The sequence below is a fragment of the Dermacentor silvarum genome, chromosome 4 (genome assembly GCF_013339745.2).
Source record: "Dermacentor silvarum isolate Dsil-2018 chromosome 4, BIME_Dsil_1.4, whole genome shotgun sequence".
NCBI classification, from domain to species: domain Eukaryota; kingdom Metazoa; phylum Arthropoda; class Arachnida; order Ixodida; family Ixodidae; genus Dermacentor; species Dermacentor silvarum.
The window spans coordinates 181,215,648-181,243,341 of NC_051157.2; the positions used below are offsets into that span (position 1 = coordinate 181,215,648).

General features: G+C 43.8%; 1 protein-coding gene and 1 long non-coding RNA gene across 3 annotated transcripts in view; both read left to right on the forward strand.

Moving 5' to 3' along the window:
- Positions 1-2,565: 2,565 nt before the first annotated feature.
- The window catches only part of LOC119450810 (spartin-like), a 166,772-nt gene continuing 141,643 nt past the window's right edge, over positions 2,566-27,694 (forward strand). For both annotated transcript variants that reach the window (XR_007466558.1, XM_037714306.2), the window contains exons 1-2: positions 2,566-2,760; positions 21,676-21,870. Coding sequence is in view for 1 of the 2 variants with exons in the window: in XM_037714306.2 (XP_037570234.1) it covers positions 2,700-2,760; positions 21,676-21,870 (256 nt within the window). In the remaining variant the exon portion in view is untranslated. The remainder of the gene's footprint in view (positions 2,761-21,675; positions 21,871-27,694) is intronic.
- On the forward strand, positions 6,190-10,166 carry LOC125944857 (uncharacterized). Its single transcript, XR_007466559.1, has 3 exons — positions 6,190-7,991; positions 8,073-8,275; positions 8,552-10,166. It is a non-coding gene; the product is annotated as an uncharacterized LOC125944857 (long non-coding RNA).

The window sequence follows — 27,694 nt, forward strand, 5'->3', positions numbered from 1 at the left end:
TTTTTTTTTGTGTGTGTGTGTTCTGTTCCCCTGCAATTTTTTTCATTACCCCAAAGTCTTATATTTGATGTTACGTCGTTAAATAAAACCTGTTAAGCTTTTTGTCGATTCATGCACGTCATATCTCCATTGTGAAGTTACATGTTTGCAGCACTAAAAAAATCCTTCAAGTATGTTGCAACTAGTCCTGCATTCAGCCTTTGCTGACAGAGATAGGTGCTGACTGGTGTACCAGATTTCCTGCTAGTCTTCAGTTCTTATTACATAAACGAGCTGCTTTTTGACACAGGCTGTTGCAGCCACAAATTGCAGTTACTTCGGCATAGGGAACATCATGGGGCTTCTTCTGACTGCGCACCTGCATGATAGTGCTCTTACAAACATGAAGGATCTTGATGCGCTGTAGCTCAATGTCGTTCTGCCAAAGCATACATTTGGAAAGGATATTATTGAACTATTACTCCAACTACTGTTCAGTTGCAATTGCAGAAAATTAAATATCGCACAATTTCTGTCAGTTCAAACATATTTCATAAGCTTTGTAATCCTGCCATGTGCTTAGTGCTTTTATGAATCATACTTCAGGTATTTTTATGGCCAGATGGGCTTATAAGTTCTTGGCCAGTTTTGACTTCACCGAGCGATAAGTGGGATATAGCATTAGGACACTTATTCATAAGAGGCACATGAAAAACACGTTAAAAGCTTTGTTTTAAAAAATTTTCCAACTGTTAGGTAGCTTTTTGATTAACATAATCACGTGTATTTCTAGTTGCATCTAGTCTTATACTTGTACGAAAGCTTTAAAGGGACACTAAAGAGAAACAGGAAGTTCAGCTGGAATAAAAGAGGGACCTTCAGGAATGCATGCTGTTTTTGTTGGGTGCAAAAATATGAGTTATTAGCAGAGAAATTCGTAAACAAAGACCAAATATCTCTTCCTCAATTTCTCTCACCCCACATTTGGCGCTGAAGCAGTGTCGTCACAGATTTCATTGCTCTCAGCGAATCAGAATGCGCCATAATAGTACGTCACGGCTTGCGTAAATGGCCGAGGCGCTGGCTGCATCATGGCTGCATGGCCGCTGCGTTTGCGTTCGCCGCGATGGATACCGTTGCTTCTGCTAAACCTTGCAACGAAGAGCTCGTCAGGGAAACAGGACTGCATTTCAGCGATATTCAGTGAAACGGAGCGCGAAATGATCCTCCGTGCTCGAGCAGTAGGTGTTTCCGCGTGCAATGGCGGTGAGCCGCCGGCCGCGCCGGCGGGAAGCAGAGCTTCGTTTTAGTCGACGGAAGGTGAGCCGTACGGTCCGCCAGGCGACGATGTTCCCGACAGAACAAGCGTAGAAAGTTGCGCACGTATTCGGTACGGTTATTTCGTGGCTTTATTTAATGGCATTCAGCACTCACTGAGCAGCCAGTTTGCTGCTGCAGGGGCTCCAATAGGGGGATTGAAGGCCGCATTGAGGGAACAGCTGCTCGAGAAAGGACTGGCCTCTGGGGAACGCCAAGATACTTTCCGATAGCAGGATTATATACATAATCCGAGGGCGAGAAATGCAGAGGAGCACACGCACACTATCGGTTTCTCTGGCTCTTTTGCCATTTTATCATCGGCAGATCACTGAGCCATTGCGAACGCCGGGGAGCCGGGGCTCATCGCGCGGCACCACATGAAAGGACACAATCGGGTCAACACTGCCGCTGCCCCTGAGCAAGCGCCTTGGGCCATTTATACAGCCCTCAACACTACACACACGAGGCATTTTCTGGCTGTTTCCCGCGAAGTCAACGTTTTTCGAGCCACGCAACACGCAACGAAAAACTAGAGCGGAACAGGAGCGCGCAATGATGCATGGACCAAAAACGAAACTACGAAACTATCACGACCGGATGTATCGCCATGCCATTTTTTCTTATTTAATTTAGTGCTAAACTTGTACTTCCTCTCTTGAAGCGATTTAAAAAGTTGGCAAATGCTGTTTATGTACGTTTAAGTTATATTTCATTTTGCGTTTTATTAACAGCGATAAGTCGCTCTCGACCAATCGCGACTGGCCTGCGTTTGTAATCTCCGACGTCACTAACGTGTAGTGCGGGAAATTCGAAGGGGCGTCAGCACCTATCCTTCAGTTTTTCGCTATTTTCTCGCTTATTAAACATCTGTTTGCCGTAAGAATGGTATGACTGATTGTGATAGGTTACTCTACCATTAAAGATCAACTTCGTTTCTCTTTAGTGTCCCTTTAAAGGTGCTTTGTGCATTTCATTGGCAACTTTCTGTCCTCATGTTCAAATATATATACTTGAAAACTCACCCATGTGATAATACATTTGAGTCACATTTATGTCTGTTGACAGAGACATTGCATCAAGACGAGGCTATTGTAAATGTAGCCACCAATTATGTGAAAGTCCAAGTATCTTCACTGGTTCAAGCTGTGTAGCTCTATTGCTGATAAATTATCATTCTTTACACTACAACTTGATTCTGACTTGCATTTTTGTTTCAGCTGACTATACAAGGAGTAGATATAAAATTGTTTTCGTCCACTGCACAGGGGCTTTTGTGGGGGTCCTGCTTCCTCCTGACCTGGCATACAAGATGGTCTCGCTTCTCGAGTCTCTCGTGGAAGAGCTGACTGCCATGAAGATGGAGGCCCTGACTGACCCAAGCAGTCCTCCCAGATTCTTTGATGAGCCAGTTTCGTCGATCTGCCCCCTTCAGCCTGCAGGTGTCTGAGGGCATAGTAGCAGGTGTGTTCCTCGGACCACCTTAGTTTTGATTACCTACTTGTCATACCTGCACTCTAAACGTGTGTGTGTTCCTAAAATTATTCTTTTTTGAATGATGAAAAATGGCTTTTAGCCATTCTTCTAACATGACATATACAGTATATTGGAACCTCAATTTAGAAAAATCTGCAGTATGCAACAAACTTTTTTTTCCCCTAATCTTAGCTTCATTCAACCCAGTGTATTGACTGTATACATGCTGTTGGGATTGCTTCGCGATTGAAGCTTAATTATCATTCAACTGCCTGTCTTGTCCTTTGGGTCCATGTCTTATTTTGCACTACTCTTAGCTGGAACACAATATATTTTTTTCGGAAGTTTACTGGAGCCCACACGCATTGTCTGCATGTACCTTGAGCCTTTGTGGCAAAATGCATAAACGATTGAGTGGTTCATGGAACACCATTTTGCTGTCCTTCATCTCCCCAGTCAAAAAAAAAAAAAACAGTTGACTCCTATAGGGAAATTTCCAATTGGTACCAATTGGAAAAATTCCAATCGTAAATTAGTACACAATTGGACCAACTGGAATGTGACCAGTTGGCTTTTTGTTGGAGTGACCAATTGTACCCAAAGGGCACCAATTGGTTGGGATGACCAATTGCACCAATGGGCAATACCAATTGGCAAGAAATTTAAGGGATACAGAAAGCGAAGGAAGTAATGAAACTTTATTGCACAAAAGAGTAGAGTGTGTTGCTGGGCCTGTTGGTACATGTGGAAACGATGGAACCCAGTTTAATGAAACAAAACAAAACAAGCAATATTTTTAGCTCATTCATAGCACGCACGAAGGCTCTAAAGTGTGTGTTGTGTCCGTCTACTTACTTCTCTCCTGGTGTTTGTGCCTTAAAGCCTGTGTTCCATCGTTTCTACATTACTTACACAAATAAATAAATACTGCTGCAGGTAGGTTCAGTCACAGTTCTTCTCATGGTGTCCTTATGGCAGCTCCTTGGTCGCTCTGATTGAAACAGTGCAGGAATAAAAGGCAAAATGAATGTGCATGGACTATAATTCGTAGCGCGTGGAGAATATGGCAAAAGCTCTCTAATGACAAAAGTGCTGACAATGTCCTAACAGCTACATGGTCTCTAAATACCGGGAATATAATTGCAGACAATTTCTGTGGGCAGCTGAATATGATCTAGTACTGTAGGGCATACAGTATAGGGGACACTGCATGCACAAGCAAAATGATTTTTCTACAAATTCATCTCTCCGACCTGAAATGTGACCATGCAATTAACCAGCTTGCAAACCTTTTGGCCATCCTCTTGATGTCACTTATTTTTTCGACATTGAAGTGATTCAACTGCTTTAATGCCCCAGGCATCATGTCGGCCACCAGTCCTTTCTTTTGCAGTCGCTCCTTGTAGCATTCTGTCAAAGAAAAGTAAAAATACACACACAATAAGCAGGTTATTTAAAGTTTCACTGGCCAAACCCAGTGTACACATGCACACAGTGAAGTATTACATATGATGACTTATCTGTTCATCACTCACCGCGTATCACTGACACCTTCAATGGCGACAGTGGCACTTTTCTCGGTTGGTCAGGAAAGCGTGGACAGTGCTTTCCTGCAAAGTGAAAGAACAAAAAAGAATGCAAAGGTGATAAGAGAACACGTTAAAACAAGCTATACAAAATTTCTTAGCTTGCACTTACCATGCAGAGACCGGCCAAGCAACTTTGCTGGGCTCCACACTGCTGTGAGAAGGTCTTTCACGAACATCGAATCTTTCGGATTGTCCTTTATATGCCTCCACGCAGAGCTTGCAATTCGGACTCCACTACCAATGTCAGTCTGTACAAGAATACATATCACAAATTTACATAAAACCCAGCAAGAACTGAATATGTCAGCTATACACTTCTTGAAGGGAAGGAAGAATAAACCCTTCCACCCGAACTTGCAAATCACAAGTTGCATACTGTATCAGGCAGCTCCGGCTCCTGTGCCAATTGCTCCGGCAACAGTCTCCCACCGTGTGGTGGTGTTCGTGCTGGTGGTAGTGCAAGCTGCGGTACCCGAGATGAATTGGCTGCACCAAGTGAAATATCAAAACACATCAGAACAATGGTTATTTTTGATTAATCGAGCATACTGCCAGCAAAACCTAATTACTGCTCATTCTTCTACTGTGCTCTTCATGCACACACACAAAAAAACTGTTTGCCTTGCATGCAGTCCAATGGGTGGAGCAGCTTTTGCTGCAGCTCTCTATTTAGAGCTCGCAGCTCTTGAAGCTCTTCCTCTTGATGTTTGACTGTCGAGCTAAGGGGGGCCACTTCTTCCTGGGCTGCTGACAGTTGCGTTTTTTGTTCTGTACGATCTTTCTGTGTGAGCTTTTTCTTTTTTGAGGCCAGTATGTTTAACAGTGTATGGCTGGGCCCTTCCCGTGTTTTTTCTCTGTCTGTAAAAAGAAGGAAATGCCATGAAATGGATTTTACATCACTCTTCATTTACAAGCGGAAAAGAAACATCACCACTATAAAAAAAAATATGCTTACCTGGATTGCGACTTCCTTGTCACTTCTGTCACTATCGCTACTACTGAGGATTCTTTGGATTCTGACTCGCCCACTTTTCATCTTTGTTTTGAGGTCATGCTGAGACTCTGAAACAAAACAATACCGAAATTATAATGCCGATACTGTGCCAGCAGCCTGCAGTGGTGTACAAAACATGGTGCATCCTTGAGCTATACTTCTCAAATTGAAAGCATGCTCGCATGTTCTATATATGGCGTTTCATCATAAAATTAGACAAGCATTTAAAAAAGTTGTCGCAGTTTCACCCGAAAGGCGAAGCATCAATTGCGATAGCAACATAGTAGAGAGCTATACGGAGTAAGGATAGTAGTTTTATCCGCTGTACAAACTTGGACATGCAGCAGCACCGGCAACACACAGCACTGTTGTCGACGCCGTCGGCGTTTTGCCCGCGTTCGCACAAAATGCGTGCGGCGTTGGTGACTGTTGGCGGAACCTCTGATATAAATAGGCACTTGGTGCCGCAGCTAAACGTCGCCTCTCTTCCCTGCCCCCCCCCCCCCCCCCCACGGCCTTTCGTGCGTCAGAAGAAGGCGCGTTTGCTCTACATATATGGTGATTGTAAAGGAGGAAAAGACGCCTACTTCTGCAGCCCTTAAGCGAGCACGGCGCAGAACGCGCGTTTGTTCTCCGCCGTGCGTTCACTCCCCGTGAAAGCGCGCGTCCCTCGCGCCCTTTCACTCGCACATACAGCGTTCGGCGGCGCGCGGCGACGATTTCATCTCCATTGACGTCATACGGAACCTCACGGCGACGGCGACGGCGACGCCGACGGCAGAAATCTGCTTTGGAGTGTCCATATAATTGCTATCGCAATAAAATAGGATTCATACAAAATGATTGCATTTTCAGCAGCATAGTGTAAGCCATTACACAGGTCAGGAGTATTTGTAAGCAAAGTAAACTAAGCAGTATCCATTCTGACTAATTGCTTGGGAGGTGTGAGAATAATGGGTCAAATAGGTTTGCAGATTCGGGGAAATAGTGAGCTGGTCACACTGTATAGCCTGTGACCAACTCCTCAGCTGTTCTTGTGGTTACATGGCTGAATAAAATTTCGTAATGGGAAGATATGCACAGCTCAACAGCACAAAGCAGACCAAACGAACAATGGCATTCAAATGCAGTACTGTGCTGCTATACACCACTAATGCGGTCTGCAAGTGCGGAGGCTGTCTGATTGGTTACTTTTGAAATAGTTTTTGAAATAGCATAACTAAGCTCCTTCAAACGAAAACTGATTCAAAAGATATCACTTGACACACCACTGCATGCATATACCAACTTGCACAACTCCCAACATGGTTAAAGTTAATTCGCAACGCTTTCATTACTAGGATGCGGCATGATCTTGTGAAGGTGTTTTGTGTTTGCGTGCGTGTGTGAAAGCCGCCAGAACAATAAAAAAACCCTTTGCTTATCAAACATGTACATGCACAATCATTTCAGCCCGGAAATTCTCGGCGATTTGGTGCCGTTATCTCGTTTTTTTTTTTCTTCTCGGAAGTAGTGCGAAGCAGCAATGCGAGATATTAAATAAAGCACTGCGTTCTGATAGTATCTGAAGCACTGATTATTTTCATGCAATCAAACAAACAAGGAGCATATGTCAGCATGATGAAGGCCGGTGCGGACTGGCACTCGCACACGTGCTATATTACAAACGCGCGCGCACAAGTAGAATGTTGCAACTAGTTTGGATGTTAGCAAGCTTACTTGCAACGAGAAGAATTCTGGCGCGATAAAGGTGCGCTTCACCGTCCTTATCGGTCCACTTGTATAAAATGTTGTCCGGAAGTCATCGTCAGCCTTGAATCCTAGGACGTCTTCAATTTTAACGACCGCTCATTTGCGGTCATCCTGATAATGCACGTACGCATGCGTTATCATTGTCTCAGTGACTGCGTCCGTGCTTCACGCGCAGTATACCACCAAACCAACAGATAGCACAATTGCACATCACAATTGCACATCAAGGTAAATTGCACATCAAGAATAGAAGCCTCGTGGTGATGCTACCATAGAATCTCTCTTATCTTGCTCACGTGAACTTCGTGTTGTTAGCAACACTGTATGGCGTTTAGGCAACAAAATTGTTTTCTATGCTTTTCAAGGCAAAATGTGTGAAGTCATTTTTATATATATTTTGCGTTATCTTTAAAATTTTACCACCATATCAATTTTCTCACACATAATAATTCTGTTTAACATTGCCAGCAATTACTAATTACACATTTGTTATAAGCGATTACAATGAAGTTAGGTGACAGTGAAAAAAATAAACGAAAACATTTAGGAGCAAGGTACAATGTCACTTGTTCATTTATTAGTATTTTTGGGTCCGCCGCACCGTTGAGCGAATTTGAGCCCACCGGCGACCCATTGCAAAGATAAAATCAACATCGATATCGACATCGGTGGCGTGTTTACCAACATGCTAAGATTAGCTCCCGTAACGTAATCCCGAGCCCTTATTCCTGTGGTGTGGCACGACTTGCAATACAATAATGGAGCCGCTGAAAAAACTCAAGAAGCGCGGACATTACAAGAAATACTTCAATCCTGGTGCCAAGTTCTTCGTGCCTAGGTCTACAGATTCATCGGCGCGGCTCCAAATGGCAGATGCAGAAGCGGTAATTCAAATTTTCTTTCTACTGAAGTGTGTCGAATGGTAGAGCGCCAAAAAGTAACCAAATATGGCAAGCTGTCTGCAGAAATCTCAGCCGGACAGCGTTTCCTGCAATCTTAACCTGGATGACAGCATAACGACGCGCCAAGAATGCAGCGCCGAGGCGTCGGCTGCGCCAGTCGGTCACATTGCATGGAATCCCAAGGAGATCGTGCAGCGTATGCTATAAATCTTGGATTCTCGAGCACTAATATGTGCGAACGTGACCTTCACGGAAATATCGACTTGGTAAGCATACAATATGTTCCCATCCGATTCTATCTACAATAGGTCAAATGCATTCCTGTGATACTTGATGTAGTGTGAGTGGTTTTTCTATTTGATGCATTTCTTACGAAACTTACTGTATTAGTTGTCGATAAGCAAATAGACTACCAGCTGTCCATTTGAAATTTTCTCTAGGGCACTGAGCAAATCAAATTATATCACCTCTCGCTCACATTTAAATAGGCTCAAAATTTACTTAATATTAGCGCTTGTTCACAAACAATAATATACTTACAGGTAGGGCATAACCAAGATGCACAAGACCAAGCTTCTGAAAAAAAAAGAGGACTTCAGCCAGCCGGACGCACAACACGAAGATTCTTGACAAGAGGAGGATTTCAGTGAGCCAGATGCTCAAGACGAAGAATCTGGACAAGAGGAGGACTTGATGCAGCCATATGCACAAGAGGAAGTCTCAGAGCTAGAAGTTCTCTTTTTTTCGGATTCTACCTGCGGAGCGCTAAGTTAACTGTTTGGTGAAATTGTCAAAGACAAAGTTGCAGTCTCAAAAGGTGATATTCTGCTCATGGTGTTAAAATATGCTGTCCAACACAGCTTGACATTTTTCGCACTTATGGATTTGATTGAAATGATTAACTTGTTTTTTGAAAGACCAGTTCTTGCCCATTCTCAGCACATGTTTAAGAAAGTAATTGAAGGACCTGGCACACCAATGAATTTCCACTTCTTTTGTCCATAATGTTGCTTGTACATAGGTCACATTGATCCAAGTTCACCCTTTCAGTGCTTGAAATGCAACCGCAACATGTTTCTCATCGATCAACAATGTATCTTTTTTTGTGCTTTTTGACATACCTTCACAACTCCAAAAGTACTGAAGGGATGCGACTTCTTAGACCTGACAGAGCCTCTAGAACCAAAACATGGTTTTTCAGATATTTATGATGGAGACCTGTATCGTGCCTTTGTGGCCTCAACATCAAATGCTAGGCATAGAATTAGTTTTGTGTTGATGCAGATGGCACACCCCTTTTTAAATCAAGTGGTACTGCAATTTGGCCAATTCAGTTGCTTGTCAATGAACTACCAGCCACACAAAGAATGCAAAAAGTGATTTTAGCTGCCTTGTGGTTTGGCAAGAAAAAGCCTGACATGGTGCTCTTTCAGGACGCATTTGTTGATTCTGTAAACAATCTTTCTGAGAAAGGATTCAATCTTGAGCACCATGGCCGTGCAAAAACTTTCAAGGCCTTCTGCATTTGTTGCGCTGCAGATGCAGTCGCCAGGGCACCTATGCAGGGTATAATGCAGTTTAATGCCTATCACGGATGCAATTGGTGCCTTCAAAAAGGTGAAAGTTTTAAATTCCACAAAGTATCCAGTACAACAAACAGTACAGGAAAGAACAGAGCTACAAATGATACAGGATATGGAACAAGCTGTTGCTGGAGGCAGGCCCGTAAATGGTGTCAGAACTGTGTCGCCACTGATCAGGTTGGAGCACTTCAATATAGTGTGGGGGTTCGTCCCCGAATATATGCATTGCATATTGCTTGGGCTTGCAAGGCAGTTCTTGGAACTGTGGTTGAATGATGCTAACTGCAAGTTTTATATAGGACCACAGCAAGGTGTCATTGACACAAGAGTAATGGCGATCACTCCTCCAGCAGATGTGAAAAGGATGCCAAGACCAACAAGAGAAAGAAAATTTTGGAAAGCGGAAAGAATGGGAGAATTGGCTCCTGTATTATAACTTGCCTGTTTTAGAGGGTTTAGCTGATTGCTCATGTGTACTGTGATAACGTACAGAAGACCTGTACTCAACAATTGCAGGCGGTAAAGTGTTCTGTGTTCTTGACCTGTCCGCAGCCTATCAACAGGTACCACTGAATCCCGAGTCACGACCACTTTTGACTGTGAACACCAGTATGGGTTTGTTCCAGTTTCAGCGCCTTCCATATGGTGTGGCTAGTGCACCCGCAATATTTCAGTCCATGATGGACGAAGTACTGAAAGACATTCCGCATGTAGGGTGCTATATCGATGATGTGATCGTGGCAGGATCTGACACAGTCACCTGTCAAAAGACGCTGGAGCGGGTCCTCGAAAGGCTACGTGAGTATAACATCACGTTGAACGCCGACAAATGCCATTTCTTTCAAGAATCGGTGACTTACTTGGGTCACACAGTAACTGCTGAAGGGATTTATCCCACGGAAGCGAAAATCAGGGCGATTGTTGATGCACCTGAGCCCACCAACATCACGGAACTAAAGGCATATTTGGGTATGCTAAATTTTTACTCAAAATTCCTGAGGAACTGTGCAACCGTCGCTGAGCCACTATATCAGCTTTTAAAGAAAGATAAAAAGTGGTCGTGGACGAAGGAATGCAGCGATGCATTCGCAGATACAAAAAAACTGCTTGTTAGCAGCAAAGTCCTCACGTTCTACGACGTTGACAAACCGATAGGAGTGCTTTGTGACGCGTCATCCTACGGACTAGGCGCAGTAATATTTCATGAAACTGCTGACGGAGAAGAAAGGCCTATCGCGTTTGCATCGAGAACCCTCAGTGCGGCGGAAAAAAAGTACGCACAGTGTGAACGGGAAGCGTTGGCCTTGATATTTGGACTTAAAAAGTTTCACCGTTATCTGTATGGGCGGAACTTTACGATATACACTGACCACCAGCCACTACTTGGCATCTTGGGAGAAGAAAAGCCCACACCAGCGTTAGCGGCAGCCCGCATGCAGCGTTGGGCAATGACCTTTGCCGCCTACAGGTACCGCCTTAAGTACCGTAAGGGAAAGAACATGGATGTGGCTGACGCCTTGTCCAGATTGCCTCAAGTAGTGCAGGCTGAAGAAGAATCGGCCGAATGTTTGTCAGTGTTTCAGTGTCTTCCATTGAGAGCCGACGAAATTGCCAAAGCGTCCAGACGATGTTTGACATTAAGTCGCGTAGCTGACTTTACTCTCAATGGTTGGCCTAGTTGCTGCTCAGAAGAACTCAAGGCGTATTACGTACGCCGAGATGAATTATCACTGGAGCAGGGCTGCGTAACGTGGGGAGTCCGGGTTGCCATCCCTGAAGTGCTAAGGTATCGCGTGCTCGACCTGTTACACGACGAACATCCTGGGGCAAGTCGCATGAAAATGCTGGCCCGCAGTTTTGTTTGGTGGCCTGGAATTGACAAAGCCATAGAAGAGTACGTAAAGAAATGCACAATATGCCAGGCAGTACAACCCGCAGCCCAGCCTGTACCACTTCACCCATGGAGCTATCCTACTAGATGCTGGTCACGCGTGCATGTAGATTTTGCTCAAACGAGTGCAAATGTGTTTCTTGTTCTTGTTGACTCATTTTCGAAGTGGGTCGAGGTATGGCCTATGTCGTCCACGTCTACTGCAAAGACAATTGAAAGGCTTCGAAGCGCTTTTGCAGCTTACGGGTTCCCGGAAACACTGGTAAGCGATAATGGGCCGCAATTTACTGCAGCCGAGTTTGCAGACTTCATGGCCACCAACGGCGTGAGACACATCCGCACTCCTCCTTATCATGCAGCTTCAAACGGCGCAGCCGAACGAACTGTGCAGACTGTAAAACGCGCTCTGATAAGGCAAGTCCTGGAAAGCAAATCGTCAGGTGCACGTGATTCGTTCCAGGAATGTATCGACAGTTTTTTGATGGCATACCGCAACACACCCAGTAGTGTGACAGGAAAGACACCAGCTGAGCTATTTCTCAAGCGACAGCCACGCACTAAACTTTCCTTGTTGAAACCCGACTTTTCGAGAGCAATGCTCACCAAGCAGCAGGAACTTAAAGAACAGCGACACAGGCGTCGCGGGAGTGAGCGTTTGTTTGATGTTGGTGATCAAGTGTTTGTGAAAACTGTGCGCGGTGAATGTGCCTCGTGGGAGGAAGGTGTTGTGCACCAGGTTGTGAGTGCTGTGACGTATGTTGTGAAAGTGCGCGAACAACTCCGGTTTACGCACGCCGACCACTTGCGGTCACGTCATGCTGACCCGGCAGCAAGGCTGGAACCCATGTCGAGACTCAAAAATCCTGTGATGCAGCACAGCGACATGGCAGCAGAGAGCACGTCATCGGTCCCAGCAAATGCAGCTCCAACGCATCCAGTTCAGCAAGCTAAACGGCATATAACACCTCTCAACGTAGACTGCCCGACACCGTCAACGGCGTCTACGCCTTTAACGTCGACGTCACAGCCGGAGGCACTGTTAGCTGCACCGCCAGCGGAAAGGCAACCGCTACGGCGCAGCACGCGCAGCGCACCCGCAACCCACCGGACCGTTTCAAGCACGAGGATTTTGCAAAATAACAATAGATGTTAGAGGGAAGGAAATGTGATAACGTGCAGCGCATGCTGGCGCCGAGGCTATCTAATGTGTGACGTCACACCTGCCTATAAAAGGGCATGTGCTTTGTGAATAAACGCGTTCTTGCTTTGTGGCCTAGGTCATATCATGTACAACATTGGGCCTGCCTGGTGGAGGCATTGCATATAATGCTGCAGAAAGAAATCACATCATCACAGCTTACTGGTTGTGAAGAACTCTTACTAGAGTTTCATGTTCAAGCTGAGCTGTTGTATGGTAAAAGTTGCATGAGCATTAACATGCACCAACTAACTCACATTGGGAAGAGTGTGCGCCAGTGGGGCCCTCTCTCGGCACACTCTGCATTTCCATTTGAAGCAGGTAACAGTTGGCTAAAGAAGGAAGTAAAGGCAGCGAATGGGATCCCACACCAGATCTTTCGTATGCTGCAAATGGAGGAAACTGTTGAGGTTCTATTGGCCACAGCTGCTGAACCAAAAGTTCTTGGTTACTGCGACTCGCTGGACGCCAAGGAAACCCAGAAAACTCTCAAAGTGATAGGAGATATTCGTTTGTTTGGAAGGGGTGTTCCATTCTCTGCACCAAGGTGGCTGCCTAAAGGTGCAAGTGAACTTGCACACAGTGTGCAGTATCCCCGAATGCTTAAGGGAGGTGTTGTTTTCACTGGCAGAGAGTATGCTGCAGGAAAAAGAACTAATAGTTCTGTAGTAGAACTTGTTGACGATACATATGCAATTATAGCGAACATAATTTGCACGAACCAAGCGAAAGCTTTTGTTATTGTTAAGCCCTTGAAGTGCAAGCCCTTGGAAGTACAATCTAGTGACAATGTGACACATTTTAAAGGCTATAGAAGAACCATCAATGGAGATCGTTATTCCAGCTGCAAAGATTGTGACTGTTTGTGTGCTTTTAAAGATGCAAGAAAATACCTACATCTCACCAGTGCCAAGCTCATTCACAATGTAGCCAATATGATACAGAGTAGCATTTATATGCCTTGCTATATCACTTGTTTGCAATATTTTCAGTTCATTTTCAACGCAATTTTTTCACTATACCCCAGGTTGCAGAAAAGTTCCTGTTACTGAATAAAAGTTGGCCACATGCTGGACACCGTTATGAATGTCTTTGTATTAGTTTTGGCTTAGCTTTTTTTTTTTTTTTTACTTTGGGTACTGCTTGTCAGTATACTGTCCATGGACTTTTGCTTCAACATAATAGTGCTCACTTTAAGAAACCCAGTTAGCCAGTTTTGCAATGCAAACTGTAAAGATTTTGCAGAAAGCATAATAAGTGGTTGAAATTTTATATTTGAAACGAATTACATGACTGCTATGGTTATCTTGACATCATATTTTTGTATGGTTTTAGTAACACTACAAACCATGAGAAATTTTTAAAATCGGAAGAAAAACTGTTCACGAAGCTGTATCAAACAATTTGCACTCATGCAGACTATTTTGGGAAAAGTTTCCTGCAATTACTACCTCACATGAAAAAAAGCTTGTGATGTGAGCAATACCAAATTTGTCTGGAACAAATAAGCCATAGCTAGCTATAAAACACTTTTCATGAAATCTGAGTTCATTGTGCACTTGCAATGTCCAGAAGGGACACCAAATCATAGTACGAGGGTAATTTTCACTTTTGCTTGTTGCACATTAGGGATGTATGATGTGTTCATGAGCTAAAGTTGGAAATATTTACACTTGCATCTTTCTTGTATAACCTTCATAGTCTCCTTGTCTATATATCAGTTTGTATGCAACACTCATGAAACCTAATTTGCTTTAGACATCATGCTCATTTTGTGAAGTAAGATTTATTGGATTTTGTATTCAATGAATAAACTGAAGTTTTGTTTCTTATATTTACTTCATAAATTAGGAGCAATGTATGCATGTTGACCAACCCCAGGTGCGTGGTGTCCCTCACAGCCCAATAAGTTACGTTTCAGGACACGCATATATACCCCACAAAGCAAACCTAAATAGGATTCCAGCTGTCACAAACTGCATGCATATATACCTGTAGCTAATTCCAACTTCCTTGAATGGGTTCACAAACTGGAAGTATTATTTCCCAGTTGGTCACATTCTAGTTCATACCTATTGGTAGTCCAGTTAGACCCACTTGGGAGTGTATAGGTCCTAGCTGGGGGTTCAAACTGGCAAGCCCAATTGGACTGCATTGGTTGCATCCCTGACTCAATCGTCTTGGAACTAGGGATTTTCCAATTGGTCCCAAATGGGCCCAGTTGATTATTCCAATTAGCAAGTCCAATTGGACTCAATTGGTTTCACTTCGACTCAATCGTAACCATCTGGAACTAGGGATTTTACAATTGGTTCCAACTGTGTCCAGTTCATTCCAGTTGGCAACTCCACTTGGTTTCTCCTCTGACTCAATTGTAACCATTTGGAAATAAGGGTTTTCCAATTGCTTCGTATTGGTTCCAGTTGATTCCAATTGGAAAAGCCAATTGGAGTCAATTGTTTTTTTTTCTTGTGACTGGGTCGGTAAAGAAATTTCACTGGGCGCTCTCCATTAGTGATCACAGATATGGAGACGTCATTGGCAAGTTGGGACAGGAAAACGCCAAGTGGAAGTCAGCTTAGAGTGCCCCAGTGAGGACAAAATGAATGTGCATAGTCTCGGTGCCATGGTGCCTTGTCGTTATTGTAAACAATGTTATGGTAGCCTTGTTTGTGGGTAATCACTGCACTGTTGTAAACAAGGAAAATGGTAGCCTAACTTTGGCAAGCTGTTATGATACACGCATACACGTGGCACCATGTAACGGTGGCTGCTAGTAGTATGTGCACTTCATGTTGAAGCATTGCTCTTGCCGCCATCTGTACTGCAAGCATCAGTGCTATTGATGCCATAATTATTAATGGGAAAGTATTATATGCCCCATTTCGCGAAAGTTCGGCGGCGCGACCAAAACATGGTACCAAAAATGGCTGACGGCGCAAAGAGTAAAAACGCGTCTAGAAATGCTCGGATTGGCGTCAAATTTCTGTGTCTTGCACAACCCAGCATCGTGTCTTCGCTATATGCAAAAGCTCGAGCAACACTTGATGGTGTGCGGGTCACCATCTTCTATCACGCGCTAAGAATCCTTCAATATGAAACGGCATTGCTGCGCTCTGCGGATCCATTTTTTTTGCCAATCCCCCTTAGTGGGTAGGAGCCGTGACAGGAAACAACACTATCGGCTACAAATCATAAGTGTATAAAATGAGTTGTACCACCGCCATCATGTTTCAAAAGGAACGTCGTACTAAATTACATGGTGCACGACGACATGTGGATGAATACCTAAGTGAATACATTTCACCAAAGTGACTACAATGCTTTCGCATTCCCATACAAAAGCAGTCTCTGCTTAATTTTGTTAGTACATACTTCTTGTGGGATTCTGTTCATAAATGTTTAACGACAAGGTGCTATTAACCAGGACTGTTCTAGACACCTGTTTCTGATACCTGGAAACCTCAACTTAATGAAAATTGGGTTTTAACAAATATCCTAACTGAAAATACTATGTGTGTCTGTGTGTGTGTGCGTGCAAGTGCTTTTTGCATTAAAATCAGTTGAAGCTAACACGCATGACTAACACCCCTGTCACATGACAGATCTAATGTCATTTCCAACGAATGACATTTGTTGGGGTTTGATGTCATTATCACCGCGCGCTTTCACACGGCGAGAACTAATGTCATTTGAAAATGAAGACAATGACGATAGTGGAAAAAAAAGAGACGCAATAATAGCGTCATACCTAATTTTGTGCAATGATTATTTTGCAATATGCTAAAATCCGTTGCAATGAGTGACCCTCCCTTTCACACCGTGCTTTTGGATCACTAACTCGTCAACAACGGCAACCGAGTCGAGCCGAAGATCAGGCAAACAACATGGCGGAAAGCATGACGAGCGCTACCGCTATGTCTGCTGAAGCACGAAAACAGCAGTTGTGTGTAATCGCTGCTCTGATTTGCGTGCGGGCCAGACATCGCAACGACGAAAGGCAGCTGAACCTTGAGTTAGAAGCGCAAGAAGCTATTTCGAGGGAGTACGAAGAGCGGCTGTGCGCAAACTCATTCACAATAGCTGCCATTGTGGCTGCCTTATCTCCCATCTCCCATAAACCGGGAGTGATGGGCTTTTCATCGCAACGAGAGGGTGGTTCGAAGAGACGCTACCGCACTTGGGCGAGGCGAACTTCAGGCAGTCGTTCCGCATGACACCTGCCACGTTCCGATACCTTGTGGACTTACTGCGGGGTGAACTGGAACGCCAGGACACGAATATGTGGCTGGCTGTGGCTGTGGACAAACGAGTCGCCATTGGACTGTACCGGCTTCGCTCGACAGCAGAAGACGCTACCATCGCGCACCTGTTTGGCAGTCGGGCGTTCGACGGTAAACGTCGCCTATCGGGAATTCTTTGCGGCGGTCATTAAGGTGCTTGAGCCTCGCTGGCTTCGCATGGTCCGTCGCGAAGAAATGCCAGAGCATATCCGGAAGTTCTACGCAGTGAGTGGCTTTCCACAAGCCATCGGTGCCTTGGATGGCTGCCATATTGCCATATCGCCACCAGTGGAGCACGCCTCAAGACTATTACAACTACAAAGGGTGGTAAGCTTTCTTCATATATTTCACCCACTTTGCACGTTGCATGTTTCAAAGAGAACTATTTGCTGTTTTCAACAGTCTTGCTAATGAGCATTCATCAATACTTATGATGAACAAATACTTTTCTGGGCAAAATGACAAATTCACATTTCTGCATTCAAGGTGGCTACAGATTGTGTGTAGAGGTTTATTTTTTGTTTCTCTTTTACGCAGGCACAGCATCATATTATTGGCTCTGGTAGACCATCAGTACCTATTCAAGTACATAAATGTAGGAAGCCCGGGCAGGTGCCATGATGCCTACGTTTACGGCCGCTCCGAGCTCCACAACTTCGTAGCAATCAATTTTTTTAAGTTGCCCACATCACAAATCGAGGGCACAAGAGTGGGCCCTATAATACTGTGCGACTAGGCATTCCCTCTAGCCCCTAACCTCCTCAAGCCATTTGCAAATGCTGTCGCAGGAACGCGTGAAGGCATTTTCAATTATCAGTTGTCAAAAACAAGGAGGATAGTTGAAAATGCGTTCGGACGACTGAAAGCTCGTTTCAGATTTACCTCAAAGAGGATGGAGTGCAAGCTGAGGACTGGGAAACAAGCCATCCGAGCTGCTTGTGTTCTCGAAAATATCTGTGAAGCTTTGAAAGACCCCATTGAGCAACAGTGGGAGCAAGAGCTCCACGACTTTAACCAACGTTATCCACAGCCAGTGCACATCACTGAAACTCAGTGGCGAAGGTCGTGAAGTGAGGGTCACACTAGCGAAGTATTTTTTGAAGCTGGCTCACTAGAATGGTCGTCACAGTGATTGTGTTGTAGCAGGTGCATGTTCCATTTGATAATGAACAGCACTTTGTGAAACAGATGGGGCCAGGTGTATAGAAAATGTCATTTTTACATGTTGTGATGACAACATGTAACAGCCACACGCTAATCCACTGTCCGTGTCTAGGTCTGCAATGTTGGATTTGCCGTTAATAGTTGACTTGTCCCCATAATACCAGCTTGTGGGATCTGCAGAATTTATTGTAGCAAGTAGAATACATTTATTATGTCTAGGCTTGGCAAGTGCCAGCACCAAATGTTTGTTTTTTGAGTGTTTACTATGTCAGGGGGGGCCATCCAAAGCAAATCAGTTTTTAACTTGCAATTGTCACAATCATGCTGTCTGTATGGCTATTGTATGTTATGGTGCGCCACTGGGTCTACAGGCTATATCAGTGACATTGAAGCTAAAAGTTTGCAGGACGGGCAAGCTGCAGCAGAGAGAGTGCAAACAGTTTACGAACATATAGCATGTTGAGATCTGCTGCATGAAATACAGCTAGTTGCATAACATGCATGTGCTGTTATTACATGTTTCCTGCAAAAGAATAACACAAGAAAGTGGAGTGGCTGAGAACGCATTTATTTTTTGCCCAAGTCTGCCGAGACTGTAATCAATCTTTCCTCACGCTCAGCAGCCTTCTCCTGAAGCACGAACATTCGTTCCCGATAGGAATTTTGTTTTTCTTTTGATTTTTCATAACAAATTCTTATTTTTCTTTGCTCGTCAATGATCTGTGCAAGCAGAGATTTCATCTGTGTTTTTTTCCCCACTGGCACTCTCCTGCCAATGCCACATGCAGGTGGTGAAGCCGACACATCTGGTTCGGCTGTCGGAACAACAGCGTCGTCGCCGTGCTCCAATATGTGTGGCGATGGTGGACGACTGGTGATGTCTTGGTCCAGCACAGCGTCTTCACAGTTGAAATCTGTGCCATGCACTATCTCGTGAACGAGCTGGAACACATACAGAGACATTAACACAAGTAAAAATAAACATTGTACTGGAAATGTTCACAAGCAAAGAGTAGGTATGGCAGTTACGTCTTCAACTGTTGCACTGCTGCAGCTAATGTCATCTGTTAGTGACTTGTCATTCACTGAAACTGCAGCAAGGAACTCGTGTAGCTCGCAAAAATATTTCCAGGAGATGGCACCCTGCCTTGTACATCTCTTCTTGTACAGGTCTCTGCAGTAAAAATAAGAGTGTCATTGTATAAAATTTCTATGAACTGTTTTCCACATCACTTGGTTTTACTTCACACTTGTCTGCCAGAAAAAATAATTGCACTGGCACCAGTTGTGTTTGAAAATGCATGTCAATCACTTGGTGACTGGTCATTTCTGTGCAACTAGTCAATAAAATGACTTCTTCACATATGTTTGTGCTTGCGTGGTTTTGCTTGATTTTGAAGCTACACTTTTACTATTGCAAGCATCAGAAACGACCCTTGCACTAACTAAAGACACCCAACACCAGGTTTAAAGGACAAAACACGGTGCTAGGGTTCTTATTGCCATATCAGATACGTATTAACGCTTGACTTGTTTTTAAGATTGCAAGAGTGCGCTTTATTTTCAATGTTTACTGCATATATTTATCCATAACTCTATCTCGGTGCATGTCAAGCATTTAGCAGCTAGCATATCTTCAGCTAGTATTTTCTACATTCTCCTTTCATCACTTCAATAATCTGCAAAGCGGCGTCTAGGCGCGCTCGGTAACTGCAACAGAAGTGGTACATTTTGCATAGTGTCTGCGGAACGGTGTGGCCACTTCGAAGGTCCTGCCCGAAGTGTGTCTCCCACATGTGCTAGAGCGTACAGGCATCTAATGCAGCATCACATGTTACGTTTTCTGGTTTCTGCGCTGATTTCTCGTGACAGAAAAATGAAACGCTGAGTTCGGCGGTAACAATTAAACGCTAACGACATCTCGAAATGTGAACAATTGTTGCCGACAGGCTGCAAACATGCAACCGCATCATCCACGCATGCGACGTGGTATGGCGATAAAGAAATACAAATAATGCTATCGATCACGCTGACACGATGCTTACCTGTATTTGTTGCCCAAGTTCTCTATCTTCGACTTTATGGTCTTCAGGGGTTTATCTATACCTTCAGCGCGCAGCTCCTCTTGAATGGCTGCGTAGACTTTCGCGTTTCTCTTGGTACACCGCAGATCTCCTAGGTGGTCCTGCCACACTCTTACGAGTGTGTGGGTTTCCCCTTCGGACCACTGCGCGCGGCTCCTAATGTCCACATCAGTCTTCTTGGTTTGGTGTCATCGCAAAACATGCACGTGCTTAACCAAGCGGCTCTTGCGAAATGCGCGCTGCTGGCTACGGCTGGCGCGAACAAACACGACTGCCACAGCCAAAGATGGCCGCCTAGTCACTGGATTGAGAGTAGCTTTCGGCAATTATGCACTGTGGTGCACTTAAATGTCATGAAAGTAAAACATTATGCAATAAAAATTGACAAAACAAGAGTTATTTTTGTTAAACAATAAAAAAACATGCACTGTTTGTGAAGCTGATTGGTAGGCTCCTGGTGTTGAGACTAAAAATTCGGTTCCAAAACGAATATGCGAATGAGTTCGACGAACTCATTCGTTTGCAAATGTCATTTTTAACGAATGTCATTACATGTTCCCATGTGACAGCAAACAAATGACATTACGAGCGAATGTCATTCGTTGGAAATGACATTAGATCTGCCGTGTGACAGGGGTATAACACTTATGTCCTTATTTTCGCACTGCCTGTTACCATGGGATCGTACCAACAGCCCTATCGAGTTGCCTGTTAAGCTTGAGTCTAAAATGGAAGTGCTATTTGTTACTAGCCTTTGTTTATGGTAACGAGCATCGAGGAAGGAAAAAGGCTAGGAAGGATTAAAGACTAGGAGGCAACTACCCTCGGCAAGACCTCTGATGTCTCCCCTCCTTTCTATCAGGTCCCATCTGCATATTGTCTGTTGGGAAATGCGCACTGCATGGTTGCCGTACCTTTTAGGGCATTGTTTAGTTCAAGGTAGCTTTTAGTGGCGCCCTCGTCACGATTGGCTCTTACCACCTGCTCTCTGCCTACTATCCCCCATACCGTCAAACCGCTCTACATCTAGAAATTATCGACGGGGTAAGGGATCATCTCCCATGAGCCTATTGTTTATATTTTTAATGACAAGGCTTCAATATTGTCATGTGACACTAGTCTTTATCTTCCTCCATGGTAATGATGATTGTGTACAATTTTGTTTTATGGTACTTGTTCTGGGAATGATGTGCTGCTTCAACATTGCTAAAAGTAAATGCATGAAAAAAAAACACGCACCAAGACTGAGCTGTATATCATAGCGCCAACAGAGTACTCTGGACACCACAGCGCTGTGCTGTCCAGCTCTTTCTTTCTTTGTGCCCGTGTTCTTAAACTCTTTTGGCAGTGTTTTAGCACTGCAGTACCAACAAGCCCAGGCACCCATTCTGGGCTGTTTCAACACATTAGCAAACACTACGACTCATTCGCACCTCCGTTGCCATCTCGTTCCCTCTCTCCAGGCTCGGAGGCTCTGTCCCAGGGCTTGACGATGGGTGCCATGTTCACTGGTGAGGCTTTCAAAATGGGCACAGCGCAGCTCAAGCAGTACCTCAAGCCAGACGCCCAGCCAGTGGTTGTGGACCCCAGAGTGAAGCAAGGGCTCGAGGTCCTGTGTACCATCACGGGTTCAGTGCGCAGTGTCACAGAACGTGTCGGTAAATGGTTGCTAACTTTCGCAAGGTGCTCGAAAGGGACAGACAACCGTTCAGCACACGAATCGAGATAGCCCCGCTGATGGAAAAATTGTCTTGTATCGACGGAAACGAGCAGTTTTCCTCATTAAATGACGATTTATATTTTTAATTCTTCACAACAAATCACGAAAAATGACCTTTGGTGCCGTCACACGGGAAAAGCACGAAAGAAAATTGGATGCCTTCTCACGTGACCATCTATTAGTAGTGTACGTGGCTCCTTGGCCTTCTTGAAATATTGAAATGCAATTCATTTGTTTCTATTATAAGTTGTTTCTGTAACGTACAATACGCAGCTGAATCTTCGCTTGTTAGGAGTAGAAAAGTAAAAAAGCCATGGCCTTCGAGAAGGAGCTACAGTGCACACCTCCCAATCATGGAGGCCATAGTGGTTCTGTGAGAACTTGTGCTCACGGCCTAAAAAAGGCACTAAGTCACTAGCTAGCGCTAGGATTTACAGCAGCTTACTAGAGCAGCATTTTATTTTAGAACGGGCTGAAAAAAAGTAAAAATGTGGATAGGTTAGAGAAAGTTGCACTCGCTCCTGCGAGAGCCATCCACCGTATTGCTTTCTCAATTTGAAAGGCCGGCTATAGGTCTCGCTCTCGCTTCTCAGTGTTGCTGTTGTCGGTGCTCCTATTTTTTAGAGATTGTTCAGATCGAAAAATTCTTCTAGCAAAATTTTTACGCGCTCTTGGAAGTAACCGCTGCAGGTAAAAACACTTCCGAGGATGAGCGTTTCGTTGTGCCATTAAAAAAAACTAGGTCCTTAAAAATTGGTTGTCAGTCCCTTTATGGTCAACTCGCATTTGCATTTTGCTTCTGCTATCAAGTGGAGTCCTTTCTCTTCTTGTGCCATTTCTGAGATGTATGAAATGCAGAGAAGCTCTCGTTGGCAAATTAATAGCAAATTGAATGAGTTGCATTTAAGAGTAAAGTTGGGAGCAGATGTTTACTTTACTTTATGTCCTGAATTTTATTGCCTCTAATTTCAGCAAAAATCCAAGGATTGAAAAATGGGAAATTTTAGAAAATTAAGGTGCCAAGTTCTTTTATTGGTTGCCAGTTTATGGCATGTGATCATTACTTTGTTTGCATGAGTTTTGCAATGGTAGTATTCACAAATTACAGGTATGATTTAGAGGAACATGCAATATACATCAGTTTGTCTGCCTCAGACATTGTAATTAAGAGACGCAGTCAACAGAATTACTATACTTTTCTGTTGTTGTGGAATTAGAAGGTTGTAAACTTGGACCTTCATTCTTCTGAAAATTTCTAGTGTTTGAATGGAATTTGTGATTTCATTTTCTAAATGGGAAGCAAATTGGGTTCAAGTTGGTTCCGTGGTAGCCAAAGTTAGTCTTACTGCATTTTACATCTATTTGGATGGGAAGTGTTAAAGCTAAAGCTTCCTTTTAAAGGGACACTATTGGCTAAATTGACAGATAAGTGCTCCGAAGTGTACAAAGTATCACATTATTGAGATCAGAACTTTCGTTAGTGAGAATATGACGTAAATTAAGGACAGCATTGGCACTGCCACCATGAGAATACCATAATAAAATATTCTTACAGAAAGCTAATTAACTTTAATTTCAAAATGAAAAAAAATGCAGTTTGGCGAAAAGTGTTGGATTTTTGTACGGAAGAACTCGCACATGCTGCCTCTCCAAACTGCCCTGTTGATGCTGTTTGTGGAAGTGTAGCGCACTCTCTGAGCAGGCCTCTAACTTGAAGGGCAGTGTATGACCTGAGACATCACTGGCATAGCTTGGCATGTCTAGTACGTGAGTGCCTCATGTTTATACTAGTGGGCGATTTGGACTGAATACCTTGGCAACATACCTGGGACAATACCTGGGTCAAGACAGGCCGCCAATGGAAACTGAACCTGGCAACGTTCAACACACGCACCCTCTCAAGTGAGGCTAGCTTAGCAGGACTATTTGAAGAATTATCAGGCATTTCCTGGGATATTATGGGCCTTAGTGAGGTTAGAAGAACTGGTGAGGCTTACACAGTGCTGACTAACGCCACGTCCTCTGCTACAGAGGTCTTCCAGATAAGAAAGAATCCGGGGTAGGATTTCTGGTGCATAACAACATAGCGGGCAACATTGATGAATTCTACAGCATTAATGAGAGGGTAGCAGTCGTCATAATAAAGCTGAATAGGAGGTACAAAATGAAGGTAGTACAAGCCTATGCCCCAACCTCTAGTCACGATGATGAAGAAATAGAACAGTTTTATGAAGATGTTGAACTAGCAATGAGAAAGGTGCAAACTCAGTATACTTTAGTCATGGGCGACTTTAATGCCAAAGTGGGGAAAAAGCAGGTTGGTGAGCAAGCAATTGGCAATTACGGCATCGATTCTAGGAATGCAAGAGGAGAGATGTTAGTAGAATTCGCGGAAAGGAATAGGCTCCGCATAATGAATATCTTCTTCAGGAAGCGCAGCAACAGGAAGTGGACCTGGAAAAGCCCTAATGGAGAAACAAGGAATGAAACAGATTTCATACTCTCTGCCGATCCAAGCATAGTGCAGGATGTAGAAGTGTTAGGTAAGGTTAAGTGCAGTGACCATAGCTTAGTGAGGTCTAGGATTTCTCTCAATTTGAAGAGAGAGAGAGTGAAATTAGTCAAGAGGAAACAGGCCAACCTAGAGGCAGTAAGGGTAAAAGCAGACCAATTCAGGCTGGTGCTTGCAAACAAATATGCAGCTTTAGAAAAGGAAGATAAAGACAACATAGAGGTAATGAATGAAACCGTAACTAGGTTGATCTCAGAAGCAGCAATTGAAGTGGGAGGTAGGGCACCAAGGCAACCAGTAGGTAAGCTCTCCCAAGAAACAAAGGACCTAATAAAGAAATGACAGAAGATGAAAATGTCCAACTCAAGAGATCAGATAGAATTCGCTGAACTGTCAAAACTAATCAACAAGAAAAAGTAAGGGATATTCGAAATTATAATGTGGGAAAGATTGAGGAAGCCGTATAATATGGACGCAGCATTAAATCAGTAAGAAGAAAGCTTGGCATAGGACAAGGCAAGATGTATGCACTGAAAGATAAGCATGGTAATATCATCAGCAATTTCGATGACATAGTAAAAGCAGCAGAAGAATTCTATACTGACCTGTACAGTGCCCAAAACAGCCAAGCTACTTTCGTTCAAAATAGTGATGAACCGGATACAGAAGCTCCTTCTATAACTAGCGCTGAAGTTAGAAGGGCCTTGAAAGACATGACCAGGGGAAAAGCTGCTGGAGAAGATGGAATAACAGTAGATTTAATCAAAGATGGAAGAGATATCATGCTTGAAAAGCTTGCGGCCCTTTATACGCAATGCCTCACAACTTCAAGTGTGCCAGAGAGCTGGAAGAACGCCAACATTATACTTATCCATAAGAAGGGAGACGTTAAAGAATTGAAGAATTACAGACCCATTAGCTTGCTTTCTGTATTGTATAAAATATTCACCAAGATAATTTCCAATAGAATCAGGGCAACACTTGACTTCAGCCAACCAAGAGAACAGGCTGGCTTCAGGAAGGGATATTCTACAATGGATCATATCCATGTCATAAATCAGGTAATCGAGAAATCTGCGGAGTACAATCAACCTCTCTACATGGCTTTCATAGATTATGATAAGGCATTTGATTCAGTAGAGATACCAGCAGTCATAGAGGCATTGCGTAATCAAGGAGTACCAGAGGCATACGTGAATATCTTAGCAAACATCTACAAGGATTCCACAGCTACCTTGGTTCTCCACAAGAAAAGTAGAAAGTTACCTATCAAGAAAGGGGTCAGGCAAGGAGACACAATCTCTCCAATGCTATTCACTGCATGCTTAGAAGAAGTATTCGAGCTCTTAGACTGGGAAGGCTTAGGAGTGAGGATCAACGGCGAATATCTCAGCAACCTTCGGTTTGCAGATGACATTGTCCTATTCAGCAACAATGGAGACGAATTACAACAAATGATTGAGGACCTTAATCAAGAAAGTGTAAGAATTGGGTTGAAGATGAATATGCAGAAGACAAAGATAATGTTCAATAGCCTGGCAAGGGAACAAGAATTCAGGATCGCCAGTCAGCCCCTAGAGTCTGTAAAGGAGTACGTTTATCTAGGTCAATTACTCACAGGGGACCCTGATCACGAGAAAGAAATTTACAGAAGAATAAAATTGGGTTGGAGTGCATACGGCAGGCATTACCAAATCCTGACTGGGAGCTTACCACTGTCGTTGAAAAGTGTACAATCATTGCATTCTACCGGTGCTAACATATGGGGCAGAAACGTGGAGGTTAACAAAAAAGCTCGAGAACAAGTTAAGGACCGCACAAAGAGCGATGGAACGAAAAATCTTAGGACTAACGTTAAGAGACAGGAAGAGAGCGGTGTGGATCAGAGAACAAACGGGGATAGCCGATATTCTAGTTGACATTAAGCGGAAGAAATGGAGCTGGGCAGGCCATGTAATGCGTAGGATGGATAACCGGTGGACCATTAGGGTTACAGAATGGATACCAAGAGAAGGGAAGCGCAGTCGAGGTCGGCAGAAAACCAGATGGGATGATGAAGTTAGGAAATTTGCAGGCGCAAGTTGGAATACGCTAGCGCAAGACAGGGGTAATTGGAGATCGCAGGGAGAGGCCTTCGTCCTGCAGTGGACATAAAATATAGGCTGATGATGATGATGATGATGACCTTGGCTACCCAGTGATGGAAGTGCAGCACCAATTGGGCCAAACTGCGCCGTGAAGAAAATGCTGCTACACGCTGCACTTAATTGTCATTTATCACAGGCATTGTGCCACGCGTGCGCTGATACTCTGTGACTAGCATGCGCTCAGGCGCATGAGCATATCCTGGCGCATTATTATTATTGCACGAGGATACAGCGCTCGCGCCATATTATTAATGTATTGGGCGGCTGTGCGTATTCCACTTGTAGACATGAGTTTAGCAGATGAAATGTATTAATAAATGAAATGTTTAGCAGATGAAACAGATATCGAAGCCAAGGACAGCATGGGGGGACTTAACTCTTTATTGAAATGCAGAAATAACTGTGAATTCGGGGTTAAATATCTTATGCATTAATAAAAATGTGGAGCAGCAAGTTGAAGAAAAAACGCTTCCATCTTAATATAATACATAATGGGTGCAATTTTTCAGGACTAATTCATGCCCCATCTTCTTTCGTTGACTGCATGTAGAGCTTCCTCTTTGCACCGAGCAGTAAGTTACTGCTCCAAGGCAATATTTCCTTGCTACAGACGGCAAACTGTTCTGCTCCGAAAGCTTATATTTCTGCTCCGAACTGCGATTTATCGTGCTCCTAAGGCTGCTCCAAAAGACCAAGTCCCGCTTCCATCACTGGAAAACCCCATCATTCGTGCTTTTCTCTGCAGCTGTGTCATCTTTTTTGTTTAAAACAAGTATTGTAACATTCCTGGATGATTGCACTCTAGAAAGGTTCAGGGTTTGAATTTATGGCATCCTCGACAATAATAATAATAATAATAACCTTTATTTTTTTTCCATCAACGTGATGGGGAAGGTAAGGGAAAAAAAGCTGAAACAGACAGCTTGACTAGTTCCCGCCCCCAAAGAAAAAAAAATACATTCCATAAAGGCAGACAGTTCAGCTATCGACGAGAAATGATAACACATTTGTGATTGTACAAAAAAATAATACCTATCACTACAAGCATCTTTGTGGCATATGAACATGCACTTTCCCGAACGAGTGAACATGCAACTGTAATA